At 39.5% G+C, this 22,107-nt stretch overlaps 1 protein-coding gene across 2 annotated transcripts in view; it reads right to left on the reverse strand.

Annotated features, from left to right (window-relative positions):
• The window catches only part of CHCHD6 (coiled-coil-helix-coiled-coil-helix domain containing 6), a 366,636-nt gene extending 351,294 nt beyond the window's left edge, over positions 1 to 15,342 (reverse strand). Inside the window, exons 1-3 of one of the 2 annotated variants that reach the window (XM_060239695.1) lie at positions 15,117 to 15,342; positions 1,986 to 2,109; positions 614 to 683 (exon numbers count right to left, since the gene is read on the reverse strand). In XM_060239695.1, coding sequence (XP_060095678.1) covers positions 614 to 683; positions 1,986 to 2,109; positions 15,117 to 15,206 — 284 coding nt within the window. In that variant the 5' untranslated portion in view covers positions 15,207 to 15,342. The remainder of the gene's footprint in view (positions 1 to 613; positions 684 to 1,985; positions 2,110 to 15,116) is intronic. The other variant, XM_060239694.1, reaches the window with a different exon arrangement.
• Between the last annotated feature and the right edge of the window lie 6,765 nt (positions 15,343 to 22,107).

Here is a 22,107-nt window from a genome sequence, read left to right on the forward strand (position 1 = left end):
TGATTGGTAAAATGGGAAAATTACAAACAAAGCTAACACACGCAAGACAGCCAAATGCCTCGATAAATAGCAATTTTACCTGGCACTTGAAACAAAGAGATTAGTTGCCAAGGGAGCAGCCATTACAGAAAAATACTCTTTCTGGTAGCCATCCAGCTCACTTCAGGTGGATGGGAGTTCCTAGAGAAGAGCTTCAGAAAATGCCTTTAAAAAAAGGTGTGCTAATCTTATGCTGAACAGTCAGAAGTTAACCAACATGTAGTCAACTCATGACTAATTATTCTATTTGCTTGGCCAATCATCTTCCAAAAAAAAAAGATTAAAGGACACAATAAGCTTTATTATACTTCACACATGCTCGTGTACTTGAATGGTTAATGCTGCCAAGACTAAGAAACATTTTCATTATCTTCCAGAGCAGGCCTCTGATCAGGCAGCATGGGAGTGACAAAAGACAAGGCAACAGCTCCACAACAACACAATTCCATCTACTATACTATTGCCTTTAATCAGGAAAACACCAGCCACTAAATAATAACACTGCAGACAACAAGAGGGTAGTCTTGGAAGAGCAGAATGATCTAGATGGCTATTCCTTGACACAACATCCCACCTCTTGTACAGATCCTCCTCTGCCTCAGATGGCTTGCGACCCAAGGAGTCAACTGTCGGTGGATGGACCTCTGCAGGAAAGGACAGAAGGAAAATAATTATAAAACGACAAGGTGAGAGAAGCAAAAAAAAAATCTATGAAGCAGCTGAGCTAAATGAGAAAGTGACCTAATATCAAGAAAGAATTCAGTAACAAGAGAAGTCTCAATGCAATCTGACAACAAAACAGAACAAAATGCTTCTGAATCTGTGCATGCCTTAAACATGGTACAATGCAGGTGGGAACTTGGGAGTTCAGCCCCAGGGTAGGGTAACTGTTACAAAGAATGAGCACCCCCCATATAGACACTAGCAAAGCAAGCCAACCAGCTAATTTAAGCTGTGTTTTATTTATCATGGAAGGTAAGCTTCTGGCTGATTCACCAACCCACAAATCATGCTTGATCTCTTAAAACAACAGGATTAAGGGTCTATTGACAAATGAGCCAAGAATACACATTTGTTCATTATAGAGGAAATCAAAAACCAGCTGACTTGTGAAAGTAAACCATTCACAGGAGACCATTCTTTGCAACAAGCCTTTAAGCACAAATGAAACAGCTGAGCTCCATCAAAATTCTTCTGCTCCTTTCTTGCGGCAACATCTGGAATTGGCTCATGAACATCTGAAGACCCAGAACTATACTACAATGTCTATGGTATTCCCTCAAATGCAAGAAACTAATATGCTTTCTTCTAAAACGATGCTAACCCCACACGTTTGGCATTGTTAGAATTGCTCTCCTATATGATGCACTGAAATATTATTTCTCAGAAATGGAAGCATATATAAAGCAGGTGCTACTGTTCTTCCTGTCTGACACAGATAACATTGATGACATTCACTGAATATTGGTGGGATGAAATGGAAAGGAGGAGAACAATGTAAGTCGGTTTGGGTCCCCATAAGGGAGAAAGGCAGAGTATAAATGAAGTAAAATAATTAAATAATTGTCCCCATGCTGCATATGGAGAACTGGGGCTAGCCTTAGAGAATGCATGGCTCAGCAGAGCTGACAACTCATTCTCTCAACTATGGGATTGTGCTGGTGCTAAACACACTGCCTTAGGTTATAGTATGCAGAGCTAATACTTACTTGAATGCAAGCCCAAATTAAATCAGTATAGTTATTAAAAAACAGCTATATTCAGAATATGGGCAACAAAAAGAACATGGGCATGGAAACAGTATCACTAATGCAACTGGTTTCTTAAAAATATCTACTACTTGATTAAATATAAGTGAACTGTGAACAGGATTACTTAGCTGTCTGTCATTGAGATGAACAGTATCAAAATTGTACAAAGCACAGAGAGCAGACCAATGCAAATACCTGTGGGCAATTTAGATTCCCCTTCTGTAACTTGAGATGAGGACGGACAAGGAAGAGGTGTTGATTGCTGGTCCCTTTTAGACTGGTGAGGTTCCTTCATTCGTTTTACTACATCTTCAGAAAGCTAATACGTTAAATAAAAAAAAAGATTAGGGATGGCAAGTAGAACAGTAGAATTTTACCTTGTGCAGCTTAAAATTCGGATTAATTTTGATTTTACCTATTTGAGGTCAAAAATTGCAACAAGATTCTTGGCTCTCCAGGCAGAAATTATGAAAGAGGTGCACACTGCCTAAATCTTTATACCAAAGTAATAGCAAGGACACTAAAAGGAAACAATCACCAATTAATCAAAAAACAAAAAACATGTTCAGGAATGAAAAGCAAACAAGACTGCCCAGTTTTCATTTCAAGCCATGTTACAAGATTCCAAGCTCTCAGGTTTGAAAGTGTGCACAGGAAAAATTGCTTAAAAGGAAGCATGCTTGAAAATAATGCTAGAAAAATATTTTTGGAATATGTTTTTAATTCTAGACTTCCTTGGGCTCTGGGCTAGTAACCACAATTTAAGCAGGAAAAAAAGAATACTAATTAATATGCTATAATTACAGAAATTTGTTGGTATTAAGCAAAAGAAAAGAAATCCTAATTGTATAAGTGTATGTCGCTTAGGTTTCCTCAGATAGAAAGCAAGAACAAGGTTTTTAAACCATTTCTCTTTAAAACACACACACAGAGAGATTCCTATTTTTAAAAAAAATCTGTTTTAGACATTTGAAATGAAACACTTACATTCTACTAAAACTTAAATTGCATTTTTAATAAAGTCTCTGTTCTGCACAGGTGTAAATGAGATTTCATTACTAAATACCTCTGAATAATTTTGAAACACTTTTTTTTTAATTAACACACTCAGCTAATTTTAGTGCTAACAATGAAAATATGCTCTGCACCAAGGATTATCCCTTATCTGAGACAATCTAAGAGTCAAACCACACAAAAAAACAAATAAATGCATTAAGAATCCCAGAAAGTTATCTCCCCCTTGCAGAACGGCATGTGATGTGCAAGAGGAGTACCGCATTTTTCAGACCATAAGACGCACTTCCCCCCCCCAAAAAAAGTGGGGGGGAAGTGTGTGCATCTTATGGAGCGAAGGTACCTTCCTCGGGGGGGGGGGGGGGATCTGTTGCTGTAAGCGTCAGAACTGGAGCCAGGCAGACAGGCACGGAGGAAGCACACTGTCCTCTCCGCAGCCGGCGCTCGTGAAGCGCTGGGTTTGCGGTGGGGGCAGCGTGGAGCGATCCCAGCGCTTGCTTGAAGAAGCTGGAGCCAGGCAGGCAGGCGCGGGGGAAGCACCGGGAACGGAGGCAGAGGCAGCGGATCGCCCCCCAGGAGGAAGGTGTGTCCTATGGTCCGTAGCGCCTTATGGTCCGAAAAATGTGGTATCTCTTGCAAGAGGAGTTCAGAGTAAGAAAAAGAGCAAGGACATGGTAGGTCCATTGCGAGGGCAGGAAAGTGAAATTGTAAAGGGTAATGAAGAGAGGGCGGAACTGCTCAATTCCTAGTTTTCCTCAGTCTTCTCTTCTGAGGAAAACAGTGTTCAACATGGCAAAAACAGAACATATAAGGAGGGTATGAAGTTCCAAACTAGGATCAGCATAGGGGTAGTTTCATTCTTTAAATGAAACTAAGTCCTCAGGGCCAGATGAACTGCATCCAAGGGTTCTAAAAGAGCTTGTGGATGTAATTTCTGAGCTTCTGGCTATTATTTTTGAGAATTCTTGGAGAACAAGAGAGGTGTTGGAAGATTGGAAGTGGGCAAAAGTTGTCCACATCTTCAAAAAGGGGAAAAAAGACGATTCAGGTAACTATCGACCCATCAGCTTGATGACTATACCTGGAAAAGTTTCAGAACAAATAATCAAACAGTTGGTCCTGGAACATTTAGAAAAGATGGCTGTGATTACTAAGAGCCAGCATGGGTTTCTCAAGAACAAGTAATGTCAGACTAACCTGGTCTATTTTTTTGAGAAAGTGACTACCTTGCTGGATCAGGGGAATGCTGTAGACATTGTTTATCTTGATTTCAGTAAGACTTTTGATAAGGTTCCACATACTATCCTTGTTGACAAGTTGGTAAAATGTGGTTTGGATCCTGTTACCGTTAGGTGGATCTGTAACTGGTTGACAGATCACACCCAAAGAGTGCTTGGGAATGGTTCCTCATCCTCTTGGAGAGGAGTGACAAGTGGAGTGCCTCAAGCATCTGTCCTGGGACCTGTTTTGTTCAACAACTTTATAAATGATTTGGATGAAGGAATAGAGGGAATGCTTATTAAATTTGCCGATGATACTAAATTAGGAGGGGTTACAAATACAGTAGAAGACAGAAACAGGATACAAGATAACCTTGACAGGCTGGAAAACTGGGCTAAAACCAATAAAATGAATTTTAACAGGGATAAATGTAAAGTTCTGCATGTAGGTAAGAAAAATCCAATGCATGGTTATAGGATGGGGGAGACTTGTCTTAGAAGTAGTACGTGCGAGAAGGATCTAGGGGTCTTAGTGGATCATATGCTGAACATGAGTCAACAGTGTGATGTGGTGGCTAAAAAAGGCAAATGCAATTTTGGGCTGTATCAACAGAAGTATAGTGTCCATATCATGTGAAGTGATGATATCACTTTACACTGTTCTGGTAAGACCTCACCTGGAGTATTGTGTTCAGTTTTGGGCACCACATTTTAAGAAGGATATAGACCAGGGCTTTTTTTGAGCAGGAACGCAGTTCCGACTGGCTTGGTGTCAGGGGGTGTGGCCTAATATGCAAATGAATTCCTGCTGGGCTTTTTCTACAAAAAGCCCGATGTGAAACAATGGTGACATCAGGGGGTGTGGCCTGATATGGAAAAAAGTTCCTGCTGGGCTCTTTCTACCCAAAAAGCCCTGATATAGACAAGCTGCAACGGGTCCAGAGGAGGGCGACGAAGATGGTCAGAATCTCTGCATGTCAGTCTCAGAAGTGCATTTTGTATTCCTTTTGCCTGTCCACTGTTTCTGGTCAATAATTCGTGAAAACAATTTTTCATTATTCTGCAATATACTGTAATAATACTTATCTATTATCAAAAACTTAGTACCAATACATTACATTTTTCTCCTCCCCCCCCCCTTTCGTGACCTCCGACGGTGCATTTTAGTTAAAATACTCAAAAATAAAAGGTAATTTTATCAAATTAAGAATCTTCATAAAGAGTCTTATATCCCAAAATATAATAAAAATAAGGGAAAAAACCATATGCTATAATTATAATCCATCTTCATTATGATCCTTTAGTCCTTATCATAAAATAAAATTGAAGATAATATATTCCCATAGTCTCATTTTTTAACTATAATCTTTATCAAAATAAGTTGAAAAAAATATATTCACATAGTCTCATTTTTAACTGTAGTCCATTTATTACTCCCCTGATGTTCAACTGTTGTCAAAAATCACCAAATGTCCTTTGACCTTCCATTGTTTTTCAACATATTTTTGAAATTTTTCCCACTCATTTTTAAACTTCTCTAGAACATATTCTTTTAAGATTCTTGTAAGCTTGTCCATTTTACTCCAATGCATAACTTTTACAGTCCAGTCCCACTTTTCTGGTATTTTGTCTTGCTTCCACATCTGCGCATATAATGTCTCTGCAGCTAAAAGCATGTACCAAATTATCGTTCTATCTTGTTTCGGAAGTTTTTCTATTTGTAGTCCCAACACAAAGATGTCTGGTGCCTTCTTGATGTTGTAACCCAAAGTTTTTGAAATCTCTTGATGTATCATTTACCAAAATTGCTTTGCCTTTTCACAAGTCCACCACATATGGTAGAAAGATCCTTCATGTTTTTTACATTTCCAGCATCTATCCGACACCTGATTGTTCATTTTTGACAGTTTCTTAGGTGTCATATACCACCTATATAGCATTTTAAAACAGTTTTCTTTAATATTATCACATGTTGATATCTTCATAGAGTTCTTCCATAGATACTCCCATTGTTCCATCTGTATTTCTTTATTTATCTTTATTGCCCATTTTATCATTTGAGATTTAACTACTTCATCTTCTGCAGACCATTTCAACAATAATTTATACATTCTTGAAATCAATTTTTCATTATCGCCAAACAGCATTCTCTCCAGGTCTGTTTGTTCTTATCTTACTCCATAATTTTTAATATCCTGTTCAAGCAAACTCTTAATTTGCTGCAATTGAAACCAATTATACTTATATTCTAATTCTTCCACCGATTTTAATTCCGCCTTACCTCCATGTATTTTTAACAATTGTTCATATGATAACCATTTCTTTTCATTAATATCTGAATATAACTTTAATACCTCTAAAGTCATTATAAATATCAATGGAGATAGAGGGCAACCTTGTCTTGTTCCTTTACTAATTATCATTTTTTCCGTCAAATCTGCATTTATACAGAGTCTTGCTTGTTGTTCAGTATACATCGCCGTCACCCTTCTTACAAAATCTTCTCCCAATCTCAATTTCTCCATCACTGCAAACATAGAATCCCAATGCACATTATCAAATGCTTTCTCTGCATCTGCAAAAAACAATACTACCTCTTTTTCAGGATGTTTTTCATAATATTCAATAATGTCTATTTAAATGCTGTTTAAGGTGTTCTGCTAATATTCTAGCATATATTTTGTAGTCATTACTAAGTAATGAAATTGGTCTGTAATTTTTTTATGTTCGTGACATCTCTATCTTCTTTCGGTATCAACAAAATTACTGCTTCTTTCCAAGTTTTGGGTATTTTCCAATCTGTTCTTATAGTATTCATCAACTTCTGAAGTTTTGGTAGTAGGGCCTCCATGAGGACTTTATAAAATTTTGCTGTAAAACCATATGGACCGGGTGCCTTTCCTAATTTCATTGAATTAATTGCTACCTCTATTTCTTCTTTTCCAATTGGTTCATTTAATACCGTCTCCATATTTTCAATTAAGGGATTTACCTTAATTTTCCATAAGTATGTGTCAATCTTTTCCTTGTCCACCTCTTGACGTTTAAACAACTTAGCATAATATTTATAAAATTCTCTTTTGATTCCTTCCTGGTCAACAATTTCCTTGCCTCCCGATATAATTTTATTAATAACTTTGTTCTTTTTTTTTTCATTTGCCAGGCCAAATATTTTCCAGGCTTATTTGCTCCTTCAAAAGATTTCTGTTGAAGTCTTTTTAAACTACATTCCACTTCTTTGTTTAACACATGTCTCACTTGTCTTTGTAGTATTATAATCTCCCTTATAATTTTCTTTTTCCCAGGCCTCTTTTTAAACTCCATCTCCTTCTTTCCAATCTCTTTTTGTATGTCCATCATTTGTTTGACTAATAAAGATAAAAGAGCTAAAAACAATGTAATTAGGATGCCCCTCATTACCGCTTTATATGCATCCCATACCATTTAAAATTTAATTTCCTCATTTTCATTTATTTGAAAAAAGATTTGGTCTACTTTTCCAGAGACTCTACTACTTCCTTTTTCTGCGGCAAATCTTCATTTATCCACAATCTTAAAATCTTTTTCATGGGTTTTGCAGACCACATTAATGGATTATGGTCTGCCCCTATTTTAGGAAGAATCTCTATTTTTTTCATTATAAATCCCAATGTTTTTGTAATCCATAACATATCAATTCTTGACAAAGAATTATGTCTTGCTGAGAAGAAAGTGTAGTCACGTTCTTTGGGGTTAAATTCCCTCCATATATCTTCCAGACTTTCTTGTTTCACCAGTTCAAAAAATGACTTTGGTAGTTTACCTTCATTATTTTTTTTCCCAGATCTGTCCAAAATATTTTTAACTGATCCATTAAAATTCCCATTTACCATAATTTGCTCATATGTCACTTGATCTAATTGTTGCATACTGTCTTTAAGGAAAGAGTCTTTTGCTCCATTTGGGGCATACAGTCCCAATAACAAAGTTCTTTTATAATTCAACATCACTTCCACCTCAATAAATCTACCATCATCATCCTTAAAAATCATTTTTGGGTCTAATTCTTGTTTCACATAAAAAACCACACCCCTTTTTTTCTACTTAGCCAATGAACAAAATTCCACACCAAGTTGTTTATTCCATAAATATTTGTAATCCATTTGTTTGATGTGTACTTCTTGTAGGCAAATTATATTACATTTGTGTTTCCCAATCCAATGAAAAGTTGCCCTTCTTTTTTGTGGCGAATTTAGTCCATTTACATTCCAAGGTATTAATTTGTAATCCATCATGATTTTTTATTTTTAATCTGTACCCCCAAATTCCTTAAATTCCTCCAAAAACTTCGACATTTCTTGAGTGCTTGTAATTTTAAATCTCTTTCCTTTGTATTCAAAACTTAGACCCTCTGGAAGTATCCATCTGTATCTCATTTCGTTTTCAGCTTGTCAGTCAGTTTTTTATGCAATCTTCTGTCATTTATAACTTTCCTTGGCAATTCTTTCATGATTTTTACACTACTGCCATCCACCTCCAATGTATTTACAAATTGTTTACTTAGAATCCTTCCCACCATATCTCTTGCCACCAATCTCACTACCACATCCCTTGGTAGTTTATTTTTCCTGGCATAGTCTGAATTAACCCTGTAAATATAATCATAAAAATAACTAGTTTCATCAGGGTCATCTCCCAAAAATTCAGCAATGATTTTTATTATATATGTCCTTAAATCAGTCTCAGCAGATTCAGGCACCCCTCTCAAACGTATCTGATTTTCCATTAGTTTACAGTCTTGTAGTACTGCTTTCTCCTGTATTTTTTTAATAGTGGAGTCCACTCTTTCCATTCTTGCATCATGGTCTTTCACCTTTTCTTCTACCTCCTGTACTTTCTTTAACACTGCTTGTGAGTCTTTTCTGAGATCTTCAATGTCTTTTTAAAATTCTTTCTAACACTCAGTTACTGAATCTTTTATCACTTTAGCCAGTCTTGCCTCCATGGCTTCTATTTGTTCCTGCAGTTTAGACATTTTTACTTCCTCAAGTGACCTAGCCCTCGTACGAATCTGCTTTGCTCCTGATTTATGGATAGACATCACTGCCTACCCATTATAAAAATAGGCTTCATAGTTGACCTCACCAAATCGATTTTTAAATGTACAGTCTTAACAATTGAAGCATGGCCTTTCAGATAAGCCCAAAATCGCCATTCCCAGAAGCTTCTAGGTTGAGATATTAATTTTTTAAAATTTTATTTTCTTAAAAATGACGCCCGCAGCTTTTCTGCCCCCTTTTTTTAAAAAAATTCCTTTTTCTTCTAGAATGCTCCAAAATTGATTCAAAGTATATAGTCCAATAAATCTTGCCTTCTAATGATGATATTTGCCAGCTCTGCTAATTTTTAAAGTCCCATTGTCTTTTTAAAAAAAATTCAACTTTTGACCTTCTTTCAATGGCCACCGGTGTTACTCTATGATTATAATCCTAGAGAGGGCTAGGAGGCTTGAAGTTTTCCCTTCCCTTGATGTCCTTCCTTTCTTGCCATGAAGTCTCATTTTCTATGGTTGAGAAGTCTCATGTTGTTTCGATGGTGCCACTTCCTGTGACGTCCTTCTGGTCAGCAGTTCTGTTTTGGAGGGGGTTGTCTAGCCCGACCACAGGTATGCATAACAATAGTTGTTTTTCCTCTTTTAACCTTGTTTCTCTGATTTCATTAGTCCCAAATTTACCCCCTCCTTTATCTTCTTTACTTTAAACTAATATAGATGAATCCAGACCTTTATTTTTACTTCAAATAAGTCTTGTTTTAGTCCCGGAGTGATAGATAAAGATCTTTACCTTTAAAATCACGATCCTTTCAAGCACCGTTCTCTTCAAAAGTAGATGTTAAATAGTTCCAAAGAAGCTCTGAATCATGATGAATTTAAGTTAATTTAATGACCCCAGAAGTCCTCTGTAGATGTTGGAATGCAATCCTTCTACGGGGACTCTTCAAAGCTAAAAAGGAACCCCACTGGGATCCCTTGTCAGCCAAAGTAAATCCCCTCAGAATTTAATAAGCACGTCTTGGCCTTCTCCTTGCCTAGAAGTAGGCAGCAGGCGTTAGGATCACCTTCTCTGCCCAGAACAGAGGCTCTGGTCTGCTCCTCCTGTGAGAAGCAGTTCAATCCTCCATGACTCAACCCCGGAAGTCCTTCCTGGTCAATAATTCAAAGTCACTAAACCTACCCGTTGTAGCTAATAACACAAGCAGGGGCAAGTACAGAAAAGGCTTGCCTTGGAGGCAGGACTGAATAATCAGGGGCAGTTACTGCTATTTATCAGCAGCTTCAGCTACAAACATATTTATGTCCAAACAGCAAAGGCTTCACAACAAAAGCACATGGTTTGGGGTTTCTAGTGGCTCTACTGGAGGAACCACCATATCAGAAAAGGCCCAAACCAACCAGAGCATAAATGAACTCGGTGAATACAGTAATTCGTCGATCCTCAAAAGTGAATTCATGGCTGTTCTTAGCACAGGCACTATCTTTGTATAACCAAAAAAACCAAGGGATACTATCTAATTGGAAGACCTTTTCACTTACAAAATACTTTCAAATATTTATTTTATTTTATTAATTTGATTTCTATCCCATCCTCCCCGTGAGCAGGCTCACAACCATAGGAACATTCTCACAACCATAGGAATTAGGCTGCTGTTATTGTTCTCAATTTACATGGGACACAGAGGTTGAGAGAACCAGGCATATGATCAAAACACGGTTTGCCACTATGAGAATAAGTTGTTGGGATCCAGGTGCTCATAACCCCTCTCCTTCTTTTGCAAAAGGTAATTAGACATTTCCATGTTTGCACCAAGCCATCGTTCACCAATACATTCAAAACAGAACCCCAAAATTCCAGACATAGCAGCAAATGTTGACTTTCTGCAGTTAATATTTCTAATTGGCTGACCACAAATAGGAGAAGTCCAAGTACCACCCAGGACTGTTCGTGTACAAGCAAACCATAGTTTGCCATGCATTTGAATCAAAGAACCAACAAGCTAAAAGGGATGCAATCATTCTCTTTTTAAAATGTGGCTTGAACCTAGGTCCCTGTGCCAACTGCATCACCAATTCACTTGCTTGGGGGAGGAGGGATAGTATTGGTTATTACCTAGGACCTTCATACATATTATACTGTATTTGCCCTGATCCAGATAGCCCAGGCAAGTCCAATCTCATCAGATCTCAGAAGCTAAGCAGGGTCGACTCCAGCAAGTACTTGGATAAGAGACCTCCAAGGAATACCAGGAGTCAGGAGGACAGGGGCAGGCTTCATTCAGTCACCTCTCTGAATATCCTCCAGGCCCCCAGTAGGGGTAAGGAACCAGAGGTTGCCATGACACACGCACTACTTACACTCTCCAGATAGCCTCATCCTTAGGATGCCCTCTCTTAAGGCTGTATGCTAGATCAAAGTCAAATGTTCTTAGGGTTGCCATCTCCAGGTTGGGGAATTCCTGAAGATTTCGGGGGTAGATCCTGGGGTACTGCATGTTTTGGGGAGGGAAAGGGCCTCAAAACCCCCCAAAATGCCATTCATAGAGTCTACCCTCCACACCAGCCACTGTCTTCAGGGGAACTGATGTCTATGGCCTGGCCATCAGTTGTAATTCTGAAAGATCTCCAGGCCCCACTTGCAGTTTGGCAAGTCTGCTTATCCCTGACAGCTAGTGGGTCCATTTCAATCAAAACATTTAGGAAGCTCACTTATGGTAAATACTATGCCATGTGCGCTACTACCCAATTTGATTTCTCCTTTCAACACCCAAAAATGTACCATTTTTTGAACTCATCTCTAAGTCTACCAAACACTGATTTTAAAGCATCTCCTTTGATCCTTCTGGGGACCATTTTGCAGGTATGCTATACTGTCCACTTCATGACAGATTTTTTGGCTCCTAGTTGCAATACTCTGGACAAGTTGAGAGGATGACACATTGCCCAGATTTTCTCATAGTGGTACATTTCAAAGCATTAAGGCCTAATCATGACCATTTTAACTGTGCTACAATGGCCTGCATAAGCTGCATTTTAAACCATGGTTGTAAGGCCAATAGGTTACCCTAATCATACAGACTACAACCATATAATAAAATGTTAACACACATATTTATACTGGCAGAGGATAAATACACAAACAGTGGCTATAAGATGTCTGTAAGCAGGGCAGAAGAGACATTACTTGTTTGAGATTATGGTGATGATGATGATTGCAGGGTGACTGTGAGTTACGCTCCTCTTAGTCTTTCCAGAATAGAATGATAAATTCATCATTTTCTTATTTTTATATAGTCTTTCTCCCCCCACAAAAAAACCTCTGTAAACTGAAGCACAGTATGAAACGTGTGTACGTATAGATGTGTACACACAGTCACAGAAATAAGAACACAGGAAGAGCCCTGGGGGATTAGATTTAAGAACCATCTTGTACAGCATTCTGTTCACACAGCAGCCAATAAGCTACCTCCGGAAAGTCCACCAACAAGAAGACTGCAACAGCATCATCCTTCCTGTGCTCCCCAGCAACTAATTTAAAGAGGCGTACTACCTCTGGTACTGGAGAGAGTAGATGTTCATAATTAGCCATTGACAGCCCAGTCCTCCATGAATTTGTCCACCTCCCTTTTAAAGCCTTCCAAGCTGGCAGCCATATAATGTGGTAGGAAGTTCCACAAATTATACGCTGTATGAAGAAATACTTCCTTTTGTCTGTCCTGAATCTCCCACCCTTCAGCTTCACTGGGTGACCCCAGGTTCTAGTATTATGGGAGATGGAGAAGCTTTTCTCTGCCCATTCTCTCCATGCCATGCATAATTTTACAAACCTCTATTATCTCCTCTTACTCGCCTTGTTTCTAGACTAAACAGTTGTAGGTGTTGTAACCAATCCTCATAGCAGTTGCTCTAATCCCTTGATCATTTTGATTGCTCTTTTCCACACTTTTTCAAACTGCCCTATGAGTGCAGTAACCAGAACTGGAAACAATATTGCAAGTCTGATCTCACCATAGATTTGTACAAGGGTCATTTCATAGAAAAAGAGGTGCCAGAGCTTATTAGCACAACTCATTTGCACAGCAATGTTATTGTAGAACATGAAAATGGAGAACATTGAAAGTGCATGACAGCATATTTGATTAGGCATAAAGAAACTGGAAGTGCAGATTTTTTATTACTTAAACATCATCGCTCAGAGCAGGAATACTGGCATAAAGTGTTGACACGTGTGGTTTCTGTAATTTGCTTTCCTGCCTACAGAGGTTTGCCATTTCGTGGAGTAAATCAGATTATTGGGGCAGCAAAATCCCTCAGAATTTCAACTCATCTCCAGATTACAGAGAAGTTATTTCCCTGGGGAAGTTATTCCTCTGGCTGCTTTGAAGAGTGGGCTCTATGGCATAGTATCCCATTGAAGTTCCTGTCCTCCCCAAGCTTCATCCCCAAATCTCCAGGAGTTTCGCAGCCTGGATCTGGCAGCCCTACCCCTCCATTTCCTGATAGTGGCCAGAGGGGACCTAGGAAACCTTATATGGAGTACCAGGAGATCAAAAATCCCAAGGGGATATCGCATTATAAAAAGGTATTAAAATTGCTTCTCAGTGTTTTGTGACCAAATCATTGTGACTAACAAAAAAAAAAGTTTCATTCCCATTAAACTAATTTCCCCCTCTCTCTGCCTTTCTCCTGCCCTTCTCTCTGTTATTTTCATTACTTTTTTATCTTCTACTTCCTCCTCCTCCTCCTGATGCAAGTAAGTACTTGGAACACTGGCCAGCTTTTTAAGCTTCAGAATCATCTACTATACACCAGGAGCTGGCCAAGCATTTAAAATTTTTCCCTTAGCTAGTATTATTGTGCTACATGCAGAGAACTCGATACTAATCAATTAACAAACAAATAATATTGTTTAAATCCAAATCATGCTTTACTTTTACAAACACTGCCCAAAACATGCAAATGTAAATCTTACAATGATTAAGGATTGATTTGGCAGTTGTTGTTTGCCATTATGTTATTATTGGTTCCCAACAATGCAGACAGATATATCATCATTAACATTAAACAACTTGCTGGAGCCTAGCAAAAAATTTTTTTAAGTATAAGTCAATTTTGTTGACAGTAGGACTGCAAGATCTAATCATATCTAGCACTACATTGTGCATCCAGTGCTACATCTAATTATAGAGGAAGGTCAATGGGACAATTAAATGCTTTCTCCAGATAGCACATGAATTACTATTATAACAGCCATATGGAGTACACTTGTAGGAGTGTCAACTGCATTTATTGACAACATGACAATGTTCTCTCCCACTACCTATGTTTGTATTATTTTGAGATTTTCAATCATTTATTTAATTTACAGATGAATATTCTTATGCAAAACATCCCTAGTGCTACCAAACTGTGAAACACAGCAAGAGCTCTCTCTACTGGTCCATCACTTCTTAAACATTTAGATCTGAGTCAGCTTTCTTTCCTTGGTTACCTTCTAAACATAATGCATACTATCTGGAATATAGACCAAAGTTCAAATCTGAATTCAGTTATTTGAAATTCTGAAAGTTCCACATCAGTAAGGTGGGATCTTACACTGAAGGATCTTAGCTCAGGGAACTGGGAAGTGCATTGCAAACTTCAGGCTATAAATCTGTATTAGTAGTAATAAAGCCATCAGGCTATCTATCTTTGGCATCAGGCCTTTCCTAAACCACAGTGGTCTCCAATTAAAAATAATCAAGAATTTTGGTCGTGAGTGAACAGATTTATTGTAATAATAAAAATGCAATAATGAAAAGGCTCTGAGGGTTACCTTAAAGTAGTTAGATATATTTAAAAGCATCGGAGACAGAGAGGAGAGGATTTTTGTTCCTGAACAAAACAAACACAGTAACAAGATGCCTTCAGTTTTCTACTCCCCAAATATAATGCCGTCCCAGGCATTCCTCACACAACTACAGATGCTTTCAAACACCGGCCCCACACGGTCCTGGACGGGACCCATCTTAAAATGCCCTCTTATTTCCATTCCCAGCTCCAATTTTCACTCCTACTTACCCTGATGCCCTGCAACACCCGCACTCGCTCCTGCTCGTCCAGCTCGAAGGTTACTTTCCTGTTACCCAGACTACTCTCATTGCCCCCCATAGTACCAAAAAAAGAACCCAGCTTACGTCCCTTGGTACAGAAGTCAAGATCTACACACTGTTCCACTCCATATACCTATAAACTCGCTCCCGGTTGGCGGCCGCTTAAACAGCGCCCAATTGTGCGGCGGTTTGTTGGAGGCCGGTCGGGATGCATGTTGGGAAATGTAGTCTTCCTGGTAGGGAGATCTCTTTTAAGGATGTTGTGGTCCGCCAAACAGCAGCAAAACGTGCAAGGAGAGGATAGCGAGTATTTACGAAAGCTTACGATGGAATAAATTTTGGTAGCCTTTCAAATGCTACCGGACGCTTGTTTTATTCCACAAGGTATGCCGTGATGCCTCACGTTTGCCCCAGTCATTGGTCTGAAAGCAGGTGTCATCGAGGAATTTGAGTCTGTTTCAGCTCCCAGCTCTTGCAGACTCACTGAAGTAGAACACAACCAAAAAAAAAAAAATCGTCGTGAAATATAAGTTAAAAATTCTCAAGTCAATATATAATTGTTATTATGAGTTATCATAAATTGAAATAGCACAAACATCAATACACCATATGCCAGAAATATCCTGTAAATATTCTCAAAATGTTCATAAAGTGCATCACATATTCTTTTCCAAAGTAAACAGGTCTTCCTATCCACTTCTAAATTCTTCTTAGAAAGCGCTTGTACAGATTTTTGAAAAATCAATATAGTGTTGTGTCTCATCAATTTCATGCATTAATTATTCCAATGACAGTATGGACCCGGAACAATAAGCCTCCGACAGAATTGTCAACTTAATATCCATTTTCTCCTTATGGCTTTTTCAAAGAGGCATAATCCAAAATCCATCTAATTCCAAATAGGATAGGAAGACCTGTTTACTTTGAAAAAGAATAAGTGATGCACTTTATGAATAGTTTGAGAATATTTACAGGATATTTCTGGCATATGATGTTTGTGTGTTATTTCAATTTACGATAACAACTCATAATAACAATTATATATCGACTTGAGAATTTTGTTAAGTTATTTTTTGGTTGAGCTCTTGCAGACTAGCAGTGATGAACACAAACAGAAATCTTGAGGCACCTAACGAGTTTTTATTCAGAAACAGTGGTTCTTAACTTTTAACCTACTTCTGCCTATTAAGTAAACAACAATATCTGTTCATACCCTTACACACACACATACACCAAGCAAAAACCAAAAAAGGACATAGAGGCAGCAGTTTGCCTTTTATTTATTTAAAATGTTTTTGCATGTGGATATTATATCCCTCCAAGTTGACAACCTGCAATAACTTGTGGGGAGTCACTTCATTTTGTTCTTGTAAACCCTTCCCCAGACAATTTTCTCTTTCCAGGTTCCTGGTAGCCCCCATATGCCCTCCCCTTTCCCTGATTCCTTCTTTCCTTCCTGCTTACCAACCAACCTTTCTTATTAGGATTTTCTTGTAGCAAGCCTCCCTGATAAGTTTTAATTCACCGTGAGCTTTGGCCTCTCTGATGGCTGACCTACAGTGTCTAGCAACCCACAGATAGTCTTCTTTAGAGGTATGTCATTTCTTGAATATTTCCTTTTTCTCCCTTAGCACATCATCGATTCATCCACATTGGCTTCTTGAATCCACTACCATGTTTCTTTTTGTTGGAATAGTTTGCTACAACAAAAGCTGAGCTTGCAAGAGCTCCTGTTTTAGAACAGCCAATCCTTCACTTGCTCCTTTCCCTTCCAGCAGCCTTGTCCACAGAATGATTCTCATCAGGGCTTTTTAGTAGAAAAAAACCCAGTAGGAACTCATTTGCGTATTAGGCCACACCTCCTCACATCACCATTGTTTCTTGCATGTCATTTTTTGTAGAAAAAGCCCAGCAGGGACTCATTTACCTATTAGAGCACAACCCCGATGGCAAGCCAGCCAGAACTGTGTTTCTGTGCGTTCCTGCTCAAATAAAGCCCTGACTCTCATCATGCTTCTGAGTTTAATAAAATCTGCTGTACTGAAATCTACTTTACATGGGTGTCTATGAACTTCCTTGGTCCCCCACAGCGGAAGGAATTCCAGCAGGACATAGTCAGTTCCCCCTAAGGTCCCCACCATCTTCACACCATCTACCATGTCTTGTCTGTTGGTCAATATTAAGTTGAGTACAGCTGAGCCCCCTGTAGCTTCCTCCACCATTTGATGAAGTTGTTGACCAGACAGGTCAGGAATGCACGTGACTGTGGACACTTTGCAGAGTTTGTCTCCCAACACACATCGGGGAAGTTGAAGTCACTCATAACTACCAGGTCATGTTGTTTGAATATCCTGTCAAATTGTTCAAGGAGGGCAACATCCACCTTCTCTTCCTGGTCAGGAGGTCTGCAAGAGACTCCAACCACAATACTGTTTGTCCTTCCTTCCCTTATCCTCACCCAGATACTTTCCACTGGGCTGTCTCCCTCCTCCTCCAGTATTTCCTGACAAATCCTCTCTTCACATACAGTGCCACTCCGCCTCCTCTTTTACCTTTTCGGGGTTTTTTTTTAACAACTCATATCCATTCACTACTACATTCCAGTCATGGGAATCATCCCACCAAGTCTCTGTAATGCCTATTAAATCATATCTCTCTATCTGCATTAGAAGCTCAAGCTCTTCCTTCTTATTGCCCAAGCTTTGGGCATTGGTACATAGACACCTGAAGCCCCTCACCTTTGGCTCCATTAGACCTGGCACTCCCAGATGGGTCTCTATTGTTTGGTCACCTTCATTTAAATCCTTACGTTGGTCGTCTCCTCCCCCTTGTGGTGTAAGTTTAAAGCCCTTTTGATGAATCTCCCCAGGTTTCTGCCATTCTTCCCTGACTTAGACAGATGAAGTCCATTGAACATATGAAGCTGCCTTATACTGAATCAGACCCTTGGTCCATCAAAGTCAGTATTGTCTACTCAGACTGGCAGTGGCTCTCCAGGATCTCAAGCTGAGGTTTTTCTCACCTATTTGCCTGGTCCCTTTTAGTTGGAGATGCCGGGGATTGAACCTGGGACCTTCTACTTATCAAGCAGATGCTCTACCACTGAGCCACCGTCCCTCCCCTCCCCATTGCATACTAGTTGGTTATTGTCCAGAAAACCTAGCCTGTGGTCCCAGAATCCAAATCACTTTGCTAAATTAAAAAGTAGCAAGAATCAACTGGCATTTGTTATATATTCTAGGAAATTATTCAAGTATATACAGCCCTCTGTGGAGTTATAGTGAATTAGCCAAGAATGTGACCCTAATCAAGTGGGATTGATTAGGAGATTATTGTTAAGAGATGATTTTAAAATCCTATAACATGGGAAATTGTATTGATTGAGAGCTTCTTCTTAGATAGGGTTTCTTGCCTGTGACCTGCTTGTTTCGGGGTAAGAAATCTTTGGGACTCATGTAATCGATCTCCTTTAATAAATGTCTATGTAACAAAGATAGCTGGGTGGTATAATGCTTTGATGATTTACTCTGTTAAGAACACAATGATGCTTTAATGAACAAGCTTAGAATGGAAGCAGAGACTCTTTAATAGTATTTACTTGCATACTATGTCCAGAATGAACCTGCATGGTTCCTGGGGTGTACCTCTGGCTTGGAGTTAAATGATCTGGTATAGGAAAGCTACCTAGGGTTTCTTATGCATTTACATGAATCAGACCTGACCAGTTACCCAGGACAAAGAGTTAGAGAAGCAAGTATAAAAAAACCAAGTGTGAAAGTTCAACCCCCTGCCCTCCTTTCTTTCTAAATAAAGTAGTTCAAGACTTACATGTTCAGAAAACTGGCTATGGTATCTCCTTAAACAAAATAAGTCCCATTGAACTTATAAGAGACTTCCAAATAAGTATGTCTATGGCTGGAAACCAGACTTTGTTTTAATAAGGACTGAACTCTGAATCTGGAGAAAATGAAGAATGGGAAACTATTATTTAACACACAATACTTACAGCTATTTTTGGAGTGCAAATGCAGGGAGGTGATTTTTAGCAGAAAAATAGCCCTCAGGGAAAGGGTTGTTCTCTCTCTCCTGTTTAAACTTGCAACATGGTTGTTGTTTGTTCACTTAGATGTGATGCACAAGTACGTGGAATGAATGCTTGGCCAGTCTGCTAAAGACTCTCAACTGACAACAAACTACACATATCCATAATTCAAAGGAAAAGATTACAAGCAATTCTGTATTTAATACAGTGATTATGGCTGCCACAGTAAATGCTCTGTGGCTGCCCATTTGCCAACTTGAAGTGGGCAAACCCCTGCAGAAATTCCACTATTCCCTCCTGGCACTCAAATGGGCAGCAAGAGGAAATTGGGAAGGAATATGCCAACATCAACACATCCAAAGTCACTTCAAGCTAAAACCTGAAAGTGATGTCACAGCAGGCAAAAATCACTGGAGATCAGCAAAACTCTAGTAGTTTCAGCTGGAAGTGATGTAGATGCATGGGCCTAGCAATTCTATGCTGGTATTTTCTTGCAATAATTAATCATAATGGTCAGAAGTACAACTCTAAGCATGTCTGATCCAATCCATGTAATTTCCCAGTGTGATCTACCATACAGGACAGCACATGTACAGCTGTGAGTTGGATATATCCAAAGGGGAAACAATTCACCCATCAGGCAGGAGCCTCTAAAATCAATAAGGAAATTCTTAGTTATATTGATTCATTTTAAATCATTTCTGGAATCGAGAGCAGGTTTACAGCTAAATATGAATTTTTGCCTCCAGTAGCAATGTTTTTTTCTTTTTCTGCATCAGGATGCTTAGGATTACCAACCTCCAGGTGAGATCTAGAGTTCTCCCAGAATTAAAACAGATTTCCAGAGATCAGTTTCCTTAGATGAAGTGGCAATTCTGGAGAGAAGTCTAAATGGCATCACATCCCTCCTGAGATGCTCCCTCTTAGACTCCACCTCCACATTTCTGGGAATTCCCCAAGCTGGCAATCAGGCTTACCTAAGTAATTTATAAAATAGGCTGTGTGTTTTTATTATTATTTTTTAAACTGGATGATGGATGGTGCCAACAAATTGCAGCCAGCCTATGGTGACTCGGTAGGGTTTTCAAGGCAAGAGATGAACAGAGGTGGTTTGCGATTGCCTGCCTCTGCGCAGCAACCCTGAACTTCCATGGTTCCTCTCATCCAAGTACCAACCAGAATGAACCCAGCTGAGATTCCAAGATTGGTCTAGCCTGGGCCATCCAGGTTAGGACATTTAACTTTTAAGTAATAATGGAAATGTCAAGATTGGCCCACTAAGTTGGGCAATAGCAAAGTTAGATATAGATGTCTGTGCTGAAAAAAGCCTTGAGGAAGGAAAGTATCTGAATTCAAAATAAAGCTACTGTAACATGCTCATATATCGCCTAGCTTTTTCCAGCAGACTGCTGCCAATGTTGCTTAAAGAGCAACAGCGGGTCATCTGCATCCCCACTGTACCTTCATACACAAAAGCACCCTTTGAAAGCCAGTTTGGTGTAGTGGTTAAGTGTGCAGCTCTCTTATCTGGGAGAGCTGATTTGATTCCCCACTTCTCCACATGCACCTGCTGATGTGACCTTGAGTAGGTCACAAGTTCTCACAGAGCTGTTCTGCTCAAGAGCAGATGGGGGAGAGCTCTGTCAGTCCCACCAACCTCACAGGGGGTCTGTTGTGGGAAGGGGAAAGGATAGGAGATTATAAGCCGCTCTGAGACTCCTTCAGGTAATAAAGGGCAAGGTATAAATCCAGTCTCCTCCTCCTCCTCCTCTTCCTTCTTAACCACAGCTAAAGGGATAAATAAAAGTGAACTTTCCAAATGCAAGGTACTTCCACATCAGAAATATTCTGTGGTTGTGCTATTATGAAGGCTACCTGCTGCCAATGAAAAATAATAGAACACTTGTTATCTGTTTAAAAAAAAAACCCCACGAATCAGCTAACTTCAGGTTTAGGGAAGCTTTTTCTTTCATTTTGCCTATAACGGGACTTTGACCCATTTTACCATAGCAACCACTATAATTAAAAGAAAATCCTGAATTAAAAATGAAAAGGGTTACTCATTCTACTAGAGGTGGATTGATTTCAATCAGCATAATTTAAAATCATTGCAGGGGGCGGGGGAGTGTGTCAGTCACTGATTTAAAGCAAGGTACCTGTTCTTTACATTCATCCTTTTAATGATTCACATGTGTGCTTCTAAGTAGTTGCTATAACAAGCAAACTCCACTTGCTACTAAGGAGAACTGTACACTTCTTTGGAGCACACAGCAAAGCCTTTCACCATAGAGAGGTATTAATGTTTGGGGGGAGGGGAACCACATAAGTCATCAATATGCAGATGACACCTAGCTCTATTTGCTGATGGATGGCCACCCGGATTTGGTCCCGGAGGAACTGGGTAGCGCATTGCAAGCTGTGGCTGGTTGCTTGCAACACAGCCAGCTGAAATTGAGTCTATTGAAGACAGAGGTACTGTGTCTAGGTTACAGCGGTCTGGGATCAGAGATCAGGCTCCCATCCTTTAATGGGGCTCCACTGATGCCCACGTCGAGAGTGAAGAGCTTGGTATTCCTTTGGAGCAGCTATGGAGACCCAGGTTACCACCACTGGCAGATCAGCCTTTTTCCATCTGAGGCGGGTCAGACAGTTGGTCCCATATCTCGCCCCCCACAACCTGGCCTCAGCGACCCATGCAATGGTCACTTCCAGGCTAGATTATTGTAACTCTCTCTACATGGGGCTGCCCTCGACCCTCCTCCAGAAACTCCAGCTGGTGCAGAAAGCTGCTGCACGGATGTTGACTTCATCACCTGTACGGGCACAGATCCATCCCGTGCTGTGTGAACTGCACTGACTACCCATTGAGTACCGGATCCGGTTCAAGGTGTTAGAACTTACCTTTAAAGCCCTATAC

This window comes from Heteronotia binoei, chromosome 5 (assembly GCF_032191835.1).
Source record: "Heteronotia binoei isolate CCM8104 ecotype False Entrance Well chromosome 5, APGP_CSIRO_Hbin_v1, whole genome shotgun sequence".
Taxonomy (NCBI): Eukaryota; Metazoa; Chordata; class Lepidosauria; order Squamata; family Gekkonidae; genus Heteronotia; species Heteronotia binoei.